Below are 20,458 nucleotides of genomic sequence, written 5' to 3' on the forward strand. Positions count from 1 at the left end.
CTGCTTTAAAGGAGCTGTCCAACTGCTGGAGCCTCTCTCCAGGTTCAAACTAAGAAAACTCCTTTAAGTCCACTTGTCCCTATTGAATTCAGCAGTTCTCAGTATAAGTTTTGGACTGTCCTGGTGCAAACAACTGATCGCTCTAGTTAAGCTTTTCATCAAAGATCTTCCAGGATGTCTCAAGAGCCTGGTTGCTTCTCATGTACTAAGTAGATCCTTTAGTTAATTTGATTTCTTGGTGCAATGTTTTGTGTTGCAGGAAGCAGCTTGACATATATGCAGAAAAACCCCTTCCTTGTCCTATTAGGTGCACAAAATAAATTCCCTTTGGACCAACATGTATTTTATTTTGGGGGGCTCAAAACAGCATGAGGAGAGGCACTATCATAACTGCACTGGGAACAAAATGGGTTAATCCTCTATATACGATAGATTTAATAAAAATATCAACTTTCACAGACTGTTGTAATGGCACTACTGCTCACAGGTGCTATTTAAATTCTCCTGTTTGAACAAACTGTCTTATGCAGGAAAAGAGCTTGGAAAAATGTACTTTCTGGGACTACAGGTCCCAGGATACCCCTGCCAGCATAGTCAATGGCTGTTATGGCTGGGAGAATTCATGAACTGCAGTAAAAAGAAACGATTTTTTCAAGCTTCGGAAAGCTAGAGATCAGTCATAGCAAAGAGAGAAAGAGATACTTGGGCCTAAGGAGGACTCTGCTATTACGCTGAGATTTATTGGACCATGCAAAGACTGGCCCCTCACATGACTTATGTCCCTGGTATTTGGGCAGTTCATAACAAAATATCACTCCCCACAAATCACAGCAGTAACTGCTAGTATGCTCAAGTTCTGCCTGGATGATCTGACACTTTGAGGAAGAAATATTTGGGGACTTTTTAGCCACTTAGAATAGAAACCTCCATTCTTCTACTCAGACATTGGTTCCCTGCCTTGTTTAGATTTTGATTCTTCCCTCCCAGAGCCTGGGATTAAGAGTTTTCCTACCTCTGACATCTATTCTGTTTTATTTTGAAGTGAAGGCCATAGCTATGTTTGAGACTAGGACTTCTAGGAACCATGTCTAGAACATCTTGTCTGGCTCCATGGTTCTTTCCCCCAAAACTTTCTTTATCCTGGCTTGATCTTGTGCATTCTGCCAGTGGAAAAGGCAAATGAATCATTCTCCCCACCCACATTGTTCGCTCCCGACTCCAGAATAGAAATATTCGTGCTTTTGGAGATATTTGGTGGGTTTTTTAAAAAAGTTGCATAAACAGAATCTTTGAAAACTCATTTTACCCCATTTAGTTAAAATAATTTGTCATGGGGAAGGCAATGGCAAACCTCCTCTGAAGAAATGTTGCTAAGAAAACCCCATGATAGGGTTGCCTTTGGGTCGCCGTAAGTCCAAAATGACTTGAAGGCACACAACAACAACATTGCACATTATCAAGTCAGCGTCAACTTATAGTGACCCTATGAATGAGAAACCTCTTAGAAGGCACACATCAACCTCCATTCTCAGGGCTTGCAAACTCATGGCTATGGCATCCTTCACTGAATAAATCCACCTATAGTATTGCCTCCTTTTGTTTTTCATTTTCTTCCTGCCTTCCATTTTGCCAAGCATTATCATCTGTTCTTATGAGCCATGTCTACTCATGATATGTTCAAAGTATGACAGCCTTGGTTTAATCATTCTTGCTTCTACTGAGAGTTCAGGCTTGATTTGCTCCAAGATTCATTCATTTGTCTTTCTAATGCTCCATAGTATCCGCAGAACCCTTCTCTGGCACTGTATTTTAAATGAATCTTCCCGTCAGCTTTCTTCACTGCCGAGCATCCATACTCATACATCGAAATCAGAACTATTATGGCCTGGATGATTCTGACATTGGTATTTAATGATACGTCTTTATATATGAGAATCTGATCTAGAGCCTTCATGGCTGCCTTTCCGAGTTGTTGTTATCTCCTGATTTCTTGACTACAGTCTCAGTTTTGATTAATGACAGACAAGGCATAGGAAATCTTTATTTCAGTGTCTCTGTTACCCACTTTAAAGTTATGTAAATCATCAGCGGTCATTAATTTGATCTCCTTAATATTCAGCTGTGACCTTTCTTTGTGTTTTTAATCATCACAGTATACCTTCAATCTCTTACCTGTTTTGCCCCACTGAAACAGAGAATGATTGAAAGGTACATTACATATGGCTGGAATATGCAGGTTAGCAAGTGTAGCAGCCTCATTTCAATGTGGTGAGTCCTTTCCAAATATAGCATCTTCTCTGAACTGAGGCTGCTCTTCCTTGCCTCTAGAAAGTGGCTGGGGAAGAGAATCATTGTCCATGTACAAAGTGCTGTTAATGCATAACCTTGGGACTCTTGGAGTGAAGACGAAAAAGAGAGAAAGAAAGAAAGAAAGAAAGAAAGAAAGAAAGAAAGAAAAGGCATGAGTTAACACCTCTCCTTTTGCAAATGAAGACCTATGAGGGTGTCATGCACTGGTGGCAAAAGCTTCTCCAGCCAAAACAGTTTCTTTTATGTACCTTTTATTGGTACAGGAGCCTTGCCTCATTTTCCTAAATGTAATACAGTTCAGATCCTAGAAAAGGATCTGTTTTTTTTTGGGGGGGGGGGGCCTCCCACTAAAGTTGGTCAGAGTTTATTCCTGACATTTCACCTGCAGCTGTAGCTGGCATCTTCAGAGAATAAACTCAGGAACAAACTCTTCTAGAACATGGCCACATAGCCTGAAAAACCCATACTATGGATGTTGGCCATGAAAGCCTTCAACTTCACAAAGGTACCAGTGTTTGATGGATTTGGGATGTTCTTGTACTTAATGGTGAAGTATGTAGAGAGATCTTGTCACCCCTTTGAGACTAACTGAAAGAAAGAAGCTGGCAGCATGAGCTTTCATAGAATTCAGTCTGCTTCCTCAGATGCGTTACATGCATCTGAAGAAATAGACATGAAGTCCAGGAAAGCTCATGCTGCCAATTCCTTTCTTTCAGTTAGTCTCAAAGGGGTGACAAGATCTCTGTACATACTGATTCCACAGACTAACATGGCTATATCTTTGAATTTAATGATGAAGGTGCATTGTAGCCCTGCTGGGACTCCCAATAGTCTCCTGTGGCTTTTTAACGCCTGGCATGCCATGCCACCTTTCTCTCCGGTCTTGGTGGCAAGGGAATGAGGGCATGCCAAAAGAAGGGGATGAAGTCTTTGGCTGCCAAAGTCATGCCTAACTCAGAGCAGGAGAAGGGGGTGGGTGGGCACTGCCATCCCACACAGGTCCAAGAGGGTGGGATGGAGACATCAGGAGAGGAAAGAGATGTTGCTCAGCGGTGTCACTAGAGTTGGCATCACTTGGTGCAGTAACTCATGCTATCCCGCCCGCCCACACTGACCTCCTCCCATGCCACGCCATACAGAATCCTTAGTAATGCATTTCTGCACTAAAGTTACTCACAAATCATAATTCCTGTGTATCACCGAGAGTCACGGCAAGAGTTGCGACCCCAAACAACCGGCCAAATTAAAATGACATCTTTACATCATGATGTCCTACGCGCAGCCTTGAGTGTATTGACACATGTGTTGTCTCATGGGGCGAAGGTGAAAGCTGGGTTTTAAATGTGTTGAAAGAACATTGAAAAAGAATGAAATTTTGTTAAAAGTTTAAACAAAAACAAAAAAAGCCGTGGGCTTCTCCTTTCTTTTCCCATTCAGCCTCCCCCTCTCACCCCATGGCTTTAAAGGGACGCAGGGCAATGCCCAATGGATGAGGCTGGGGAGCAGTGGGGTCAGACTCTTTAAGGGGGTCACCCTGTGCTGCCCACACTCCTCACACCCTCCTGGGGGGGCACTGATACCAAGGGGAGTTTGGGGCATCTCTGCCCCCTCTTCTTCCCCTCCCTCCCCTTCTTCTCTTCCCCATCTTTCCTCCTCCTCTCTCCTCTCCTCCACTTCTCCCCTCCTCTACTCCCCTATTCTCCTCCTCTCCTCCACTCCTTCTTCCCCTCCCCTCTCCCTCCACCCATTGTCCATTCCCCTCTCCCCTCCCTCTCCCCTCATTACCTCTCTCCCCTCCTCTCCTCCTTCCTCCCCTCTCCCCTCCCTCTCCCCTCATTACCTCTCTCCCCTCCTCCCCTCCTTCCTCCCCTCTCCCCTCCCTCTCCCCTCATTACCTCTCTCCCCTCCTCTCCTCCTTCCTCCCCTCTCCCCTTCCCCTACTCCCTTCTTCTCCCCATTCTCCTCCTATTAACTCTTTTTACCCTCCTCCTTTCCCGTTCTCCCTCTTCTCCTCCTCTCCCCCATTCTCTCCTCCCTTCCCCCCATCACCCCTCTCCTCATTCCTCTCTCCCCTCCCTCTCCTCCTTCTTTCCCCTTCTCCTCCCCACCTTCTCCTCCCTCCTCCTCCATTCTCCCCTCTTCCCTTCTCTCCTCCCTGCCCTCCCTCTCCCCAGCTGCCTTGGGGAGGGCTCTGCGGAGCCTTCCCTGCCCAGCTGCCCTGCTCCTGGTCCAGTGGCAGCCTCCTTGTGCCCATGATGATGCCAGCCAGGGGAAGCCCTCCCCTCCCTCCCTCCCTCCCTCCCTCGCTGTCTCGCATTGCGCATGATTCTGCGGCTGTGGGCCTGGCGCTGTCCAGCCCCCCCTGGGAGGAGGGAGGGGAGGGGGGTCTCTCTCTCTGCCCCGCCCCTTTTCCCGGGCAGCCAATGAGGAGTCCGCGTGGGCGTGGTGGGCGGGGCGGCTCAAATGGGCCAGGCGAGGCTGCGCGGCGGGCAGAGGGCTCTGGGCTGCCCAGGGACCCCGAAGGACGAGGATGGCCGGGGAGGGAGCCGGAGGCACCGGGCGGGAGGCAGGTAGAGGCCCAGGCCAAGGCCAAGGCCAAGGCATCGTCCGGGCGAGGAGGAGGAGGGCATGAGAGGGAAGGGGCGGCCGAGGCAGGCAGGCAGAAGGAGGAGGGGAAGGGCTCCGTCGGCGCCCGCGAGGATGATGCTGCTGGTCGCCGGGCGGTAGTACTATGATTTGCTATGTGGCCGCTTTGATTGCAACCCTCATCGGAGCCTCGGGAACGGCAGCGGCGGCAGCAACGGCAGCGGCGGCTCAAGGTGAGAGGAAGGCCACGGGGGGCACTCCCTCCATCCCTCCTTCCATCCCTTGGATGCTCCCTTTCTGCTCCCTCCATCCCTCTTCTCGTCTTCCCTTCTTCTTTCTCCCTGCCTCTTTCCCCCTCTTCTGTCTTCTCTCTCTCCCTCCTTCCCCCTCTCCCCTCCTTTCTCCCACTCCCTTTCCACCTTTCCCCTTCCTTCTTCCCTCTCCTTCTCTCTTCCCTCTTCTCCCTTTCTTTCCTGTCTCCTTCTTTCTCTTTCCTCCTCCCCTTTTTCTTTCCATTCTCTCTTTCCCCCTCTCCCTCCCTCTCTTCTCCTCCTCTCTCCTCCTCTCCTCCTTCTCTCTTTCTCTTTCCCCTTCTTTCTCACTCTCTCTTTCCCCCCTCTTCCTTTTTCTCCTCTGTCTTTGCTCCTTTCCCCTCTTCTTTCTCCCTCTCTTTCCTCCTCTCATTTTCATCTTCTCCTTCTTTTCTCTCTCCCTCTCTCTTTCCTGCTCTTCTCCTCTCCTCTCTCACTCTCTCTTTCCCTCTTTCTCCATTCCTCCTCTCCCAGCCTTCCCCTTCTCCCCCTTTATCCCTTCTTCTCTTGGGATTTTTTTTTTTTTGGGGGGGGGGAGAGTAAGGATGCTGCTGAGCTTTGCCATACTTGGACCATCTTCTGAAACTGCCTCCTAAGTCCCAGGAACACAAGGTGGAGATGGGAGGAACTTGCAGGCTTCTTTCCCAAAAGCCAGCATGCTTTTATCCCTGCCTTTCCTTGCTCCTTGCCTTTCAGCCCCAGAGAAGGGACTGGCTTGGGAGGACCAGGGCCAGGGAGAAGCAATGGGGCCTGAAAGGACTTTTTCAGAGGCACCCTGCAGTGCCAAGAGGAGGGCTTGGGTTGCAGACTTTGCCTTGGCACACTGGGGAAAGATGCACACAGCTTCTTCTCCTTTCCTTTCCTTTCCTTTCCTTTTCCATGTGGATTTTGCTCTGCCTGCATTTTGCAGGCAGGCATGCCCTCAGACCAAGGTGAAATGCATGAAATCAAGTGACATCCTTTTCCAAGGATGGTTTTGTCATCCAAGAAAATTGTAGGCAGATGAATAGTCAGTGCAGAAATTCGAAGGCTTTCGTGGCCGGCATCCATAGTTTTCTGTGTTTTTTTTCGGGCTACGTGGCCATGTTCCGGAAGAGTTTATTCCTGACATTCTCTGCAGATGCCAGCTACAGATGATGGCAAAATGTCAAGAGGAAACTCTTCTAGAACATGGCCATGTAGCCCGAAAAACCCACAAAAAACTATAGCGCTGAAATGGTTCTCCAAAGCGCATCTGTCCTGGCTGTGCGCTTTATCATTGGGATCACACTCTGTGACTCTGCCAGGCTTACAGAGGATCAGGCTGCATGCAGAGATAGGTGCTTTTCCCCCTGCAGAAGTCTTGCTTGGATGGTGGAGAGACAGAAAAATCTAGTTCAAGGGTGAACTATGAAACCTCGGTCAATGGCGTGCGTGTTTCAGCAGTAGTTTGCTGCCCAGAAAAGTCGTCGTCGTCATCATCATCATCATCATCATCATCATCATTATTTTTTGCAAGCAAGATTTCTAGTCTCATTTATTAATGGCGAGGGAATCCCACACATGGCTTGTTTCAATGGGAGCACCATGTGGTTTGCTTCATTTTTCTCTAGGCATGTAGGCGCTGGTGGGCGAGCGAGGGATGCCAGCTTCATTTGCAAAGAAATGCCAGATTGGGTTTCCTTCAGTATATTTGGAGAAGTGGGTGGGAGGTTTGGAGAGCGATTCTCATTGCGTCGTGATGCAGTTTTGGATCAAAAATGCGCTTCTTGCGGTGGAAAATGGGGGGGAACGACGACGCTCCATTTAGTGACATGTCTTAAAGTTCAGGGGAATGTGCCTTACTTTTTGCCCAGTGTGGCTGCATTGGTTCATGTACTTACATGGTCCTGAAACAGCATCTGGCAATGCGTGACTTAAAAATAATAATTCCTTTTAAGGATTATGCAGAGAAGGAGGAGGAAAGCTAGAACGGCCGTGAGCATCTTATGAAGATGCTAATCATTTCCCAAAGGGCAGGCAACCAAAACTGTTGAAGTTTATGAAACGTTCACTCTCAGATGGCAACTGTAGATTGTAATCTCTGGGCAGAAGGCCTTTGGATGCTGCCAACAGTACTTTCTAGGAGAGATTTTCCTTTCTTGAAGTTAACAAGAGCTTTCCTAAATCAAAAAGCAAGAAGGGCTGTGGCCAAGGGATTCCTGCCTGGATTGGATGATGGTTGGAGGAAAGTAGGTCTATGCTTCTCTTTTTCCTGGAGGCAGCAGGACCTGGATTCCTTATGGATTTTTTCCTTGTGAAAATGTCGATGTAAACCAGCTTTACAAATATGTCCACAAACCATTTTGTTGTGTGGCTTCAACTCGTTTCTGACTTCTGGTGACCCTAAGGCATCTGCCTATCATGGGGTTTTCTTGGCAAGTTTCTTCAGAGGGCCATTGCCATCCTCTGAGGCTGAGAGTGTGTGACTTGCCCAAGGTCACCCAGTGGGTTTCCATGGCCAAGCCGGGATTTGAACCCTGGTCTCCTGGTGTCCTAGTCCAACGCTCAAACCACTACTGTTTTTTAAAACCAAACCTTGTTACTCCAGTCATATAACATGCCTTACATGCCACTTGTGCTGAAACCAAGACAGAATATTGTTTCCATTTCTATTTTCCTACTTGGTCACTTGGTGGTGATTTTACTCCCCGGAGGTGTTTCCGTTCAGGTGTGGCGGCTCACCTGCCTGATGCAAATGCTGTGTTTTGAACCAAAGTTTCCCATGGCAGTTCTTCCTTTTCTGCCCGGGAAAGGGTTTTCTTAAAATGATTTTTCGTAAAGCGTGGATGTGCTTAAGCGACGGTGTCAGGCATACATTTCCAGGATTAGCGTATGTGGCTCTTGGAACCAATTTCCCACAACAACGTTCACATTCCATTAGTTTAATTGCATTTCTACAGTGTCGTTTATTTTCTGGTTGCTAAGCACCTTAGATTTGTGTGTGGAGTGGGGAATCTTCCTTCCGAAGCTAGTCTTTGCTACTGCTGCATTGTAGGTCTGCAATGTTGAATGAGGCAGGAATAGAGAGATGGGAATCAGGGTCAGGAAACCGTGGAACGTGCTTTTTATTCATGATGTGATTAAAAAACAACAATTTTTACATTTAGTGAGGTTCAAATGGAATTCATGAGCCCCAGTTACCATCCTAACCCCCACCCCACCTGTCATTTTATTTTGGCCAACAGAGGGATTTGACCTAAATCAGGGATGAAGGACCTATGTGTCCATGCAAGTGTTTTTGGATTCCTACTCCCATCAGCCACAGCCTGCATGGCAAGTGGTCAAAGGCTGATGAGCATTGTATTCCAGCAGCATTTGGTCTCCCATCTCTGGTCTAAGCCAGTGCTAGTCAACATGGTGGTCCATGAACCAGTGCTGATCCCAGACCGTTGGCTTCCAGTCCATGGCAAGTTTTTAGGAAAGAACAGAAAGCCCACAACTGTAGCCCTGCACATTTCCCCTGCAACATTGGGGAAACTAAGTTCCCAGTTCCCCACATCAGATCTCTACAGGTGCACTGGTATAAATGATAGATTTGTGATTTTAAGGAGGCTAGAACTGCTTGCCGGTCTGCACTCCTCAAATGATTGAGCCTTTGTGGCTTGGTTGCCACATGAGTGCCTGAGAGTAGGAAGAGGAGTCATACTCACTAGTAGAAGACATGCTTTGCATGCAGAAGGTCCCAGATTAAGTACTTGCCATGTCCAATTCAGAAGGCTGAAGACCCTGAGAAGATGTTTCCATCCATCATATACACAGTATGGAGCCAGTGGACTAAAGAGTATTGGACATAGCAGATTCAAGTTAAGCTCTTGTTCTGAGATGTTCAGTGCCTTGGTTACGTAGGAATTGGTTGAGACTCCTTCTATCCATGACCTGCGTTGTCTGTTTTGACTTCCTAGCAACTTCAGTAAGGCTCATTGCCACCAGCTGGTATGTTGCACCCATAAACTTTTGCATGCTAAGCATGTGCTCTCCCAGTGAGGTTACAGCTCCCTCAATGGGAGAGATCTGCAGGGGAGATCACAGTTTATGCCCAGTTTCGTTCATATTATTTTCCTGTGGGGGTTAATGCATCCATGATTTTTCAACTGCTAAAAGCAGCCTGTTCTCTTTTGGCCAGGAAGAATTGGTTTCATAGAGTCCAGGGCACCCAAAAAAACATGTTTAAACATTGCTTTTATTTATTTTTTTCCTTCCTTAAGGCTACTCATGTGCCATAAACAGAGGTGCGCTCAGGCTAGTACCAACTTTTGTAAGGTGGTAAATCGTTTTACAGGCATACTTACAAGGCCGATGCAGTGCTGCCACCTGCATTCAGGCAGATCGTGTAAATCAACCCCCTCCCCTTCCCTCCTCTGCAGTGGATCAGTCTGTATGGTCCAGAGTAGTGAGATTTATCATCAGCTCCTATTCATGATAGTTTAATAGTGTTTACTCCAATCTGGCATCCAGTAGGAGTGTCATGCCTAGCCAACAACACCATACCTTCTGGATGTAGATGATGGAGTTTGAGCTCACACATAACTGCAGAGTACCTAGTTAGGACAGGGCTTACTAATGGATCCTCCATGTGCAATCTCAGTCTTCTTCCAAGGACCAGAGGCTGCAGTCATGTAGGAAAAAGCCACTACAGGTTAAATATCCCTTATCTGGAATTCCAAAATATTTCAAAAACCAAAACTTTTTTCATAGGTGGCTGAGATAGTGACACCTCTGCTTTCTGATGGTTTGCTGTACCCAAACTTTGTTGTGTGCACAACATTATTAAAAGTATCGTATAAAAATTACCTTCAGGCTAAGTGTATAAGGTGTGTATGAAACATAATTGAATTTTGTGTTTAGACTTGGGTCCTATCTCCAAGATATCTCATTATGTATGTATATTCAAATAAGGGTATTCCAACATCAATCAATCAATCAATCAATCAATCAATCAATCAATCAATCAAACCCTGAAATCCCAAACACCTTCAGCATCAAGCATTTCAGGTAAATGAGACTCAAGACACATGATAACAACAACACTCTTGACTAGTGCCTTCAAAGTTCAGATTCACTGTTCCATTGATCTAATAAGATGCTACTGCTGGTCTTGCCACTGAAGCATGTGGATGTTGGAATTAGTAGGATTTGTTTTTTTTGTTTTTGTTTCAGGTGAACTTTATTTATACATGCAGTTATACATTTTCGAATGTACTGTAGAATTATATATAACTTCTGTCTATATCTGTTAATCAATAAGGAGAAATGGAATTAGTAGGATTTCAACCAGGAGAGTTCCTCTTGGTGCTAGAGCTGAGGATCATATTGTGACTCCTTGGGAAATGGAATACAAAGATGCACAAGGTCTCAGGTTTGATCCTGGTTGTCTCCAAGCTGAGTGGATGCATGTGATGGGAAAGACTTCTCTTGTTACTAGACCAATTTTGGTATCACTCTCTCTGCCTCCAACTTGGGTACAGTATTGCCCTGCATATTGCCCTCCAGTTCAGTACTTGGAAGAGTCAACATTTGGCCTGTAGCTGTCAGAACTTGGCAAGAGCACCAAAAAGGAAATCCATCTGGACCCTGCTTCAGATGTGTGTGGACTAGAACTCCCACCATCCCCAGTAACCAACTCAGTGGCCTTGTTGTGTGGGGATGATGTCTAGAATTCTACTTTTACTCCTGACTAGAGTAAAACTATTACATTAATTGCTTTACCTACAGGTATGTTTGGGTAAAAGCAATGATCTAGTAACTGATTCTCTGGCTAGGGTGAGTTTCCCGTATCTGAAAGGCTTGGAGCCAGAGGAGTTTTGGATTTCAGAGTTTTTTGGATTTTGGAATATCTGTATTTGCATATATGTACATAATGAGATATCTTTGAGATGGGACCCAAGTCTAAACACAACATTCATTTACGTTTCAAATATACCTTATACACAGAACCTGAAGATAATTTTAGACAATATTTAAAAAAAATAATTTTGTGCATGAATCAAAGTTTGTGAGCACTGAACCATCAGAAAAAAAAAGTATGACTGGCTCAGTCACCCGTGAAAAAAGTTTTGGGTTTTGAAATATTTTGGGTTTTTGGAACTCTAGATAAGAGAGACATGGCCTGTATTCTATTCAGGGCTAAGCAACATGATCCCAGCCATTGGGTGTTGCAGTCCAGCACACCTGGAGAGTACCAGATTGGAGGAAGGCTGGCAGTTGTAGAAGCCAGCGCTGGCATATATTGACAATATTGCTTTGTCTCTAATCTGAGTGTTGTGGCAGCTGCTTGGGTGCCACTTCTTTCCATTTGAGAGTGCTCCTTCTCTGCCATCCTCAGGCTCAGCATAGTGAACTTGTTGATGCCACAAGGTCATGGAGTCCATCAACCGTGGATGTATGAAGATGTTATAGGAGAAGGAATCCCTCTCGTTTCACTTGCACTGAATGGTGGGTGGTTCAGAGGAGGAGAAAGAAAAGGCATATCTCTCCCTTGCTTAGTCAACCAGGCTGAACTGACTTTTCCATGCCTCACTAGTGGCTTTCTTGCCTGGCAGTGCCCTCATCTGGCACTCACTGCAGGAATAGTTGGTGCTGAATGCTTATGGTTTCCTGAGCATTTATGTTCATGTTAGACAGGTTTTTTTTAAGCCATGTAACTGTGCATGGATGAGAACAGCATCTAGATGCATGTCCTTATCTATACTTCAGTTGGCTTTCTGTGATGGGGCTGAGATAAGGGAAGTTCTGCAAGTTGCCTTGGCACTGGTACTTTTTTGTAGGGTGTGATAGCATTTGTGAAACCCAACTCTTTGCTTCGGCTTGACGCTGCAGAACGACCCCAAGCTCGCTTTCCCAGTTTTCACAAGGCTTTTTGTTTCATCACCTCCAAGTGATTTTTATTTGCTCATTGTGTTTAGCTTGTTGTTTGATAAATAGTTACTATTTTTTATTTTCTAAAACTGTGTCTGGCTGTTTTATTGAAGAAGTGAAAGGGAGAATGGCCATGCTTAACCACATTGAACTCATTGATCATCATAGCCATTTGTCCAGAATAGCAGTTACCTTCAGGCCTATGTGCCAGATCCAGAGGATCATGAGGGTAAAAGGGTAAAGTGGGCACCAGGAACCCAAGGATTGATAGTGAAGGGCCATCCTGAATAGAGGGTCCCATCTGAAAGGTCACGCTGCATCTTTCTTGTAGAGAAAGAGCAAGTGCAATTGTTTTTAAAGCTATATAAATGCTGGAGAAAGGAGAAGAGCTTTTCTTTTGTAATCCTATCATTTGTGCAATGAGAGAAAAATACAATGGGTTTAAAAAGGAAAACCAAAGAGCTGTTCTGAGTGCAAAGGAAGAAGTGGGCACTGAATTACTATGCTCAGTGTGTCTGTCTAGAGCTCTCTCTGTGTATGTTTCATAAATGCGTGCACTGTGAGGGTACGCATGAGAAGGGAGTGCAGTACGATGGCTGTGTACTCTCTGCTTAGTGTATGGTGTGGGCTGAGGATACCCTGCAAGTGTCACAAAGATGGTGTGCCTCATGCAGAGTGTTGTTGACACCGCACGTGAGTGCGCACCAGGAGGTATGGTAACTGTAGGTGGCAGGAACCACCAGCTGTCTGAAGTGTATTTGTTGCCTACCCCAGTGTGTTTGTATGTGTCTGTGTATGCTTGGTATGTGCAGCACGAGAACCTGTGAAAAGAGAGCGTGGGATGTTCTGGAAGGCTTCTCCTGGGGCTCTTGGGTGCATCCTGCAAATTAATTGCTAGCCCAAGAAGAAGTTGAGATCTCTTTCATGGGAAAGATGCTGATCAACCTATATATATATATATATATTTGCATATGCAGCAGTCTTTCTCCTGACCTGGTTTATTCCAGATGTGCTGGACTGTGGGCCTTTCATCTATGTCATGAGCCATGGGGCTCATGGGGGTTGCAGTCCAAAATTTAGTCCATTTGGAAGGTACCTAATTGGGGGAGATTAATACACAAAACCAAAATCAAATCAAAAGTCTTGGTTTCCACACATTGTCCTGCAAAAGACGCATCTAGGAATCTTGGAAAGGGGACATGATGGTGACACTCTCCTGTTGTTGGTACTTACTATCTGGTATACAGTACTGTCCATGGACATGGAAGTTCTGTCTTCTGTAGGCATTGGCTAGTGGAAGGTTTATACTCCTTGAACTCTTCAATTTTGGACAGAAGGGTTTTTTTCCATTTCTGCTCTCAAAATTGACCTGTGACCATGCTCTGTGGTGGATTCTGGGAATTGTGGTCCAACAATGTTGTTTTTCAAGGTTCTGGGAGAAGGCAGGTGCAAAAAGGGATGGGGCTGTTGTATCTTTTGACAGTTTTGCAGAAGAGAGACTTTGAGCAGGTTTGGTTTGTCATGCATAGGTGAGAGAAACAGCCAGAATTAAAAAAGCACAATGTCCAAGACTACAAGAATCCCTGTCATATCAGTCCATGGAGCTACTGTGTGCTGAACTGGACCAGCCATCCATCCATCTTATCCACTACTGTCTTTTCTGAGTGGCAGCTGCTTTCTGGAATGTCTAGATCCTTTTGAACCCAGAGATGTCAGGGATTGAACCTGGGAACTTTCAGTGTGCAAAACATGTGCTCTGCCACCTGAGCCATGGCCTTTGCTTACCTCATTGCCCTGCTGAAATGAAGCTTTCCCCAGCCACACTGCTCTAGAGACTCTGCCAGCTGTGCCAGCAAAAGAGCTTTCCCTGTGTATTTGGAGGCAACCTGATACCGGGGAAACACTCTGCATACCCTGAGCATTATGCCACTCAGCTTCCTGTGACTTGCTGCCAAGGAAAGCTACAGGACAAGTCGTATCTTTTATCCTTGCCCAAATGCAAGAGTGGAGATCTGCCCTCCAATACCAATGGGCAGGATGGGATGAAGGCAAGATTTCATGTTGTCCCATGTTGCTGTGAGCCATATTTCCAAGATGTTCGCATCACTCCCAACCCATAAATTCCTGATAGGATTTGTTTGGGTTTGTGGGGCAGTGATGAAGAGACTTCTCAAATCACAGGTTAGGGTGAGGAAGGCTGACAAAAGCTAAAGGATTTGTGGTTTCTTGGTGAAGCAGATTTCTCTGGAAAGTAGGGTCTGTCAAGGTTTTTCCTAAGAATTCATTGCTTTGGGTTTAGAATTGTGGAGCTGTGATTTTGGAAGGAATTCCAAGATTCACCAAATCCAGCTTCCAGCCATTTTAGGAATCCACAGCTAACATATCCCATGACAGTCGGCTATCCAACCGCTATATACAAAGCTCCAGTGAACCAGAATCCACCATCTTCTGAGCTGGTCCATTCCAGTATGCAAGTGTAGTGTAGTGGTTAGAGTGATGGATTAGGACTGGCGATATCCATGGTTGCATCCTCACTCATTTCTTTATATGGCACTTCATTCTTTATATGGTACTTTTCTCTCCAGTAGTAAGAACGATCACTGGCAGGGACAGTTCTTTGTTGATCTTGTGTTGCTGAAACTGCTGACTTTTCTCTTTGCAGATATTGAAAACAGCATTAAGGTGATTGATCAGTAAAGTCTTGGTATTCCTGAGTTGCAAGTTCAGATGCCTCAAGGCGGCATTTGATTGCAGTTCATGTAAAACACACTTAGGCACTATGCTTTTTGGTCCAGAGCAAATCCTAGGGTAGGAAAGGAATGGAGGAGGGAGCTATTAATTTTCGTCAATATTATAATGAGATGGGTTATAGACAAAATTGGGGATTGCTTATACTTGTGTGTAAATGGGTTTGCTTAGGGGATTTTAAAGCCACCTCCCATCACATATGGCACATCATTTTGCTGTATAGTAGTTGTGTTTTTACAGTAGTTTTCTTAGACAGTTTTAAAAAAAGAGCACAGAGAAATGCATAATATAAAGAAAATTGAGTCATAAGCAGCAGCAACATAGAGGAAAAGTGTTCAGAGACCTGACAGAGGCACAAGGGGCAAAGCAGGATGCTGGAGAGATCTCTGCAGAGGCAAGCACATAGTCCTTGTAGGATGGGAATTGGAATGTGTGCTGTTTGTTATGATATATGACTGAGGTGTGATATAAGCTGTTCTTTCTAGCATTTCAGCTTCTACACAAACAGTACAATGTATGGAGCTATATAGCTTTGCAAAGATTGTGGAGAGACGTAAAATTATATGCTTTGGATTATGGCTCTGGAAACCAGACTTTGAATCCCTGCTGGGCCATGGAAACCCACTGGGCGACCTTGGGGAAGTCACACTTTTTCAGCATCAGGGGAAGGCAAAGGCTTGTGGATTTTGGATTTTGTTGTATTTTGCTGCATAGCCAACATGGCTACCCCTGTGTATGAGGAACTGTATCGCCAAGTATCAACCAAAAAGTAGTGTCATTCACTTTGCAACAAACAATTGCAGGAATGAATGGCTTTTAAAAAGTAATTTGCAGATATGGCAGAATAGTGGTGGCTTCATTTCACTTTTTGTTTTCTGCTGTGGATTCAGTCAGGCTTGGGATGATAGTGTCTGCATTCCAGTTTAAAGCAAGCCATTCATATAATTGATGTGCGGAGTGAACAGCAGTTTTTACAACACACACACACAATGCAGCTAGCAGGAAGTGAGGCCCTGATTTGCATTAGGACCACAATGGTGTGAGCAAAGATTTAAAGCCCCTGTGCTCATTGTGCCAAGACCTGTTTTTAGATTGGGTCTGCAATTTCTTTAAAAGCCAGTTGCATGGATGTATCTCATCTAGCCTAACCCTGAAATGTCCATTCAGAAAACAGTGAAGAATTAAATCTACTTAATTCTAAAGCCCATCTTGGGCATAGTTTGGAAGCATAAGGTACATCCACTTTGCTGAAGCTGCTCAAGTCTCTGTCCAGTGAATGCCTGGATAGGAGATGCCTGGGCACTCCATACATTACATGGAGTTCCATAGAGGAAGGCAAGAAGGGAAGCAAGTGTATACAGTGGGCCCCCACCATACACGGGGATGCGCTCTGGATCCCTCCGCGTATGGGGAAAAACACGTAAGCTCAAACCCCATTGGCTGCAATGGGGGAGCACTTCCGTGCTCGGTGCGGCACATGCGCCATGGGTGCATGCACCATTAATTGCCCTGTGGCGTGGGTGCACTGTACATATAATGGAATAGCTACCATTGGATGAACAGGGCTGGTGTGGTTAGCTTTCACTGGGTTTCCTCCCAGGAAATGAATCTGCCCAAGTCTGTTTATGGCAATTGGGCAGATGAGTCTGAATATGTTTGTAATAATTGTAATTTTATTAATATTTGTAATTTTATAATGTTTTTAGCTGATGTTTAAATTTTTTTATTGGAACATGTTTTTAAAATTGTTATTGTGAGCTGCCTTGGGACCCTTTGGGGAGAAAGGAGGGATAGAAAATAAATAAACAAACAAACAAACAAATGTATAATAGTTGTGCATACCCTGGAGTTGGATGCCATGATGGAGGGATTACAGTTGTTTGGGGTGTACAGTGCTCAGCTTGCTGCCTACACTTTTCAGTATCTTCATTTCCAATCAGAAATCAGATGATGGCAGATGAACATCTTGATGGGATGGGGAACCTCTGCTGGCTCTGGTTAGCCTGCCAACTAGGAGCTCCCTAATTGTGGCGAATGCATTCAGCTTACCATTGTCCAGCTTGTATCTGGATCTAAAATACAGACTGCATTGACTCCTGCCACACTGTAGAATTAATGCAGTTTGACACCTCATTAACTGTCATGGCACCATCCTGTGGAATCCTGGGATTTGCAGTTTATTGTGGCACCAGAACTCTCTAACAAAGAAGGCTAAATATCTCACAAAACTACAGATCTCACAATCCCATAGCCATTGCTTCAACATGGGCATTATTCTTCTTTCTTTCCTCAACGATTGCCTTTTTTTAAAATTCCACCTACTCTGGTTTATAAAATTTATTTATAAAACATGTTTATTTATAAAACATCCTAGAAAGCACGAAAGATTAGGCAGTCTTTTGCCCAATGCAAGTATTGCCCAACTGTTGATTTTTGTAGTCTGTATGTCACTGTGTTGGGTTTTCTTCTGTTCCTTGTGTTTAGCTTTGCAAACCAGTTCCCCCGCTCCTTTGGCATTGTGTGAGGTCTTTTTTGCTCTGGGCAAACATGGTCCTGATGGTACCCAGTCCTTTCTCTACCACGTGCAACATGATCACAACAGCTTTGGGCTAGGAGGTGCCTGGCTGGCTGGAGGTGGAGGGTGGATAGTTTGGTGCTTTCCGGCCTTATTATCCCTTTTAATCTTGGCTGAGACTTGGGGGAACTTTCCCTGCCCTTCCTCCCCACTATGAGGTCCTGTTGACTTCTAGCTCTTGGAAAGTAAGTGAGAGCTTGTAATCCTCTGGTCTCACTAGGCGGCCAAAGATTAATCTGATTCCTCGTGATTATTTTTTCCGCCAAGCCTCGAATCAGAGGGAGGTGGTGCTGATGGGAGAGAGTGCAAAGCACTCAAGCTTGGTGACAAAGCTACATGTCAGTGGTACTGCTGGCAAGTGTTTTTGTGGCCATTGACACCTATAGAATCCCCAGACCAACATTTCTTTTTGGCAAAAAAAGTGGAAAAATTGCTACTCCTGGAAGCTTTCTTGTGCAACAGTTTACTTTTTAAATAGGTTTCAAGCCCCCTCTGTACTATGTAATGTCAAAAAATACCCCCTTTTAATATATATATATATATATATATATATATATATATATATATATATAGTCCCAGAGGGTCCCAGGGCATGAAAGTGACTCCCGGAGCTGCTGCAGTTGCTCGCTCCTGCTTTACACAATACTGAAAGCCAGTGTAGTATAGTGGTTAGAGGCTCAGACTAGTGCCAGAGAAACCTTTGTTCAAACTCACTGGGCCATATAACCTATAGCCAAAACACCCTACAAACTTTCCCAGCTCTGCTCTTTCTTCCAGTTCAGTTCCACCTTCCCTGTTTTTTGTACCATGCCTTTTGTAGGTTGACCTTAAGACGCTTGATTTCTATGTAGTCTCAAGTCATTCTATGTAGAAAATCAAAGTTTAAAAACTGGCACCAAATTCTCAAGAGCCAACTTGACCTCCCTGTCCAGATGCTGCTTTGTAACAGAAAAATAAGAAAGGGAGAAAGTAAAGGCCTTTGATTTTAGGTTTGCAAAGTTGTTGATCTTTAGCCATGCACATTGGAAGAAGTCATTGGTGGTGTGCTGTATAGATACAGCCAGCTCTCAGCAATGTGGCTTTTAAAAATTGTCATAGCAGAGTGGAAGAATTGAGGGGGGGAGCATGTTGGTGGTACAGAAGGCCTGCAGAATCTTCCTCAGAAGTTTCTTAGATGACTGAACAGCTAATTGTAGCTTTCTGTCATGTGTAATTTCTAAGCGACTGAACAAAATTCCCCACAGCTCAGCCAGAGACGTTGGCTCCTGTCGGATTTGACTAATGATGGGATGGGTGATCCAGAGAGTGGAAAGCCTGCAATTCACCAGCATCTCTTTGCATATCTTTCGGTGCTCAGGAAAATCACTTTTTTAAAAAGTCACTTTCTGGTTATTATGTACTCCCAGAATCCATTGTGGCTGTGCTGGCTGGGAGATCCTGGGAGTTATACTTCAGAAGATTACTTTTCCAAACTCTGGTACCTTTGATGGGGGTCTCCCTCCTTTCTTTCTTTTTCTTTGTGATGGGGGAACACATATTTCACTTTGTGCTGTGAGTTGTGGTGATAGCCACTAGTTTAGATGACTTTAAAAAAGAAGACCAGTGAAAAGTCTTGTGCCATCTCTATCAGCTCCCAGCTGCATGAGTTAAATGGAGCTTCTAGGTTTAGTGGCAGTATGCCAGTGTTTGGCTGGCCATTGATGGAAATGGAATGCTTATCTCAATCAAACTTTGGTCAGATCCAGTAAAGCTGTTCCTATGCTCAGGTTATTTCTTGTGTATTTCTTGTGCATTTTTAATTGTCTTGCTTGTTCTCCTCCCTCAGTGGGATGTTTGAGATATGTTCATAAGTCATCTAACTTGCTGACTTTATTCCTTCTCCCCTTGATCACAGCCCCCATAATCTCAAACTAAGAAAACCAGTGTTCATGCAGGCTGCGGCATTTGGAAAACTGTAGTAGTAAAATTAAGTTTTCCAAACTCTGCTACTCCCCATGCAGACTGTTCCTTCCTATTGCTACTATTAAAAGCTTCATGTGGGGTTCACTCTATTTGTCATCATAGTAGAATTGAAGAATCTTAGCTGTAAAGTCCATCTGCCTGACATGCAGGAATATACTACTAAAATGCTCCTGGGAGATGCCCACTGAACCTCTGTTTAAAGACCTCCAAAGAGGTAGAGTCCATCACTCTCTGTGGCCATCTTTTCCATTGTCAAGCAGCTCTTGTAGTAAAGAAATTGTTCTTAATGTTTACACTGGAATCTCTTTTCTTGTAATTTGAATCAACAGGAGAAATTAAAGATGGAGGGGCTAACCCAAACTTTCAGAGCCTTTCACCTCCATTTGGGTCAGACTATTACATCAATAATTCCCATACCAGAAAAAACTGGGGAGTTTTTATGGGAGCTGTAATCTAGCATGTCTGGAGAGTCCTAGATTGGCAAAAGGTTGAGCCAAGAGTGGTTCACTGCATCCTGGCTGGACACTGGGCATCTCTCATGCGTGTCTCTGTCTCTGGCTGCCAATAATCAATATCACAGTTGATCAGTGGTAGGGCCCAGCTGTTGTGGAAAAGGCATGTGCATGGCAAAGGCAGTCAGAAATGTGGGCAGTGGAGGTTGTCTGCTGGACATTTAAGGAATAACCTAAATGTGGTACTGGAGGAGAGTTCTGCAGATACCATGGACTGCTTAAAGCACACATAAAGCGGGTCCTAGATCAAATGAAGCCTGAACTCTCCCTAGAAGCCAAAATAACTAAACTGAGATTGTCCTACTTCGGGCATATCATAAGAAGGCATGTTTGTTGTTGTTGTTGTTGTGTGCCTTCAAGTGGTTTCTCACTTATGGTGACCCTATCATGGGGGTTTCTTGGCAGGATTTGTTCAGAGAAGTTTTGTCATTGCCTTCCCCCGAGGCTTTGGGTGTGATGTGCCCAAGATCACCCAGTGGATTTCATGTCTGAGTGGGAATCAAACCATTGTCTCCAGAATTATAGGCCAACACTCAACACACTACACCACACAATCCACTAGAAAGACAATGATGTTT

General features: G+C 44.9%; 1 protein-coding gene across 4 annotated transcripts in view; it reads left to right on the forward strand.

Annotated features, from left to right (window-relative positions):
- Positions 1-4,832: 4,832 nt before the first annotated feature.
- IGSF9B (immunoglobulin superfamily member 9B) overlaps positions 4,833-20,458 on the forward strand; it is a 130,841-nt gene continuing 115,215 nt past the window's right edge. For all 4 annotated transcript variants that reach the window (XM_089537670.1, XM_089537671.1, XM_089537673.1 and 1 more), the window contains exon 1: positions 4,833-5,129. In XM_089537670.1, coding sequence (XP_089393796.1) covers positions 5,042-5,129 — 88 coding nt within the window. In that variant the 5' untranslated portion in view covers positions 4,833-5,041. The remainder of the gene's footprint in view (positions 5,130-20,458) is intronic.

This window comes from Sceloporus occidentalis, unplaced genomic scaffold, assembly GCF_023333645.1.
Source record: "Sceloporus occidentalis isolate IW3139 unplaced genomic scaffold, rSceOcc1.0.p SCAF_9, whole genome shotgun sequence".
NCBI lineage: Eukaryota > Metazoa > Chordata > Lepidosauria > Squamata > Phrynosomatidae > Sceloporus > Sceloporus occidentalis.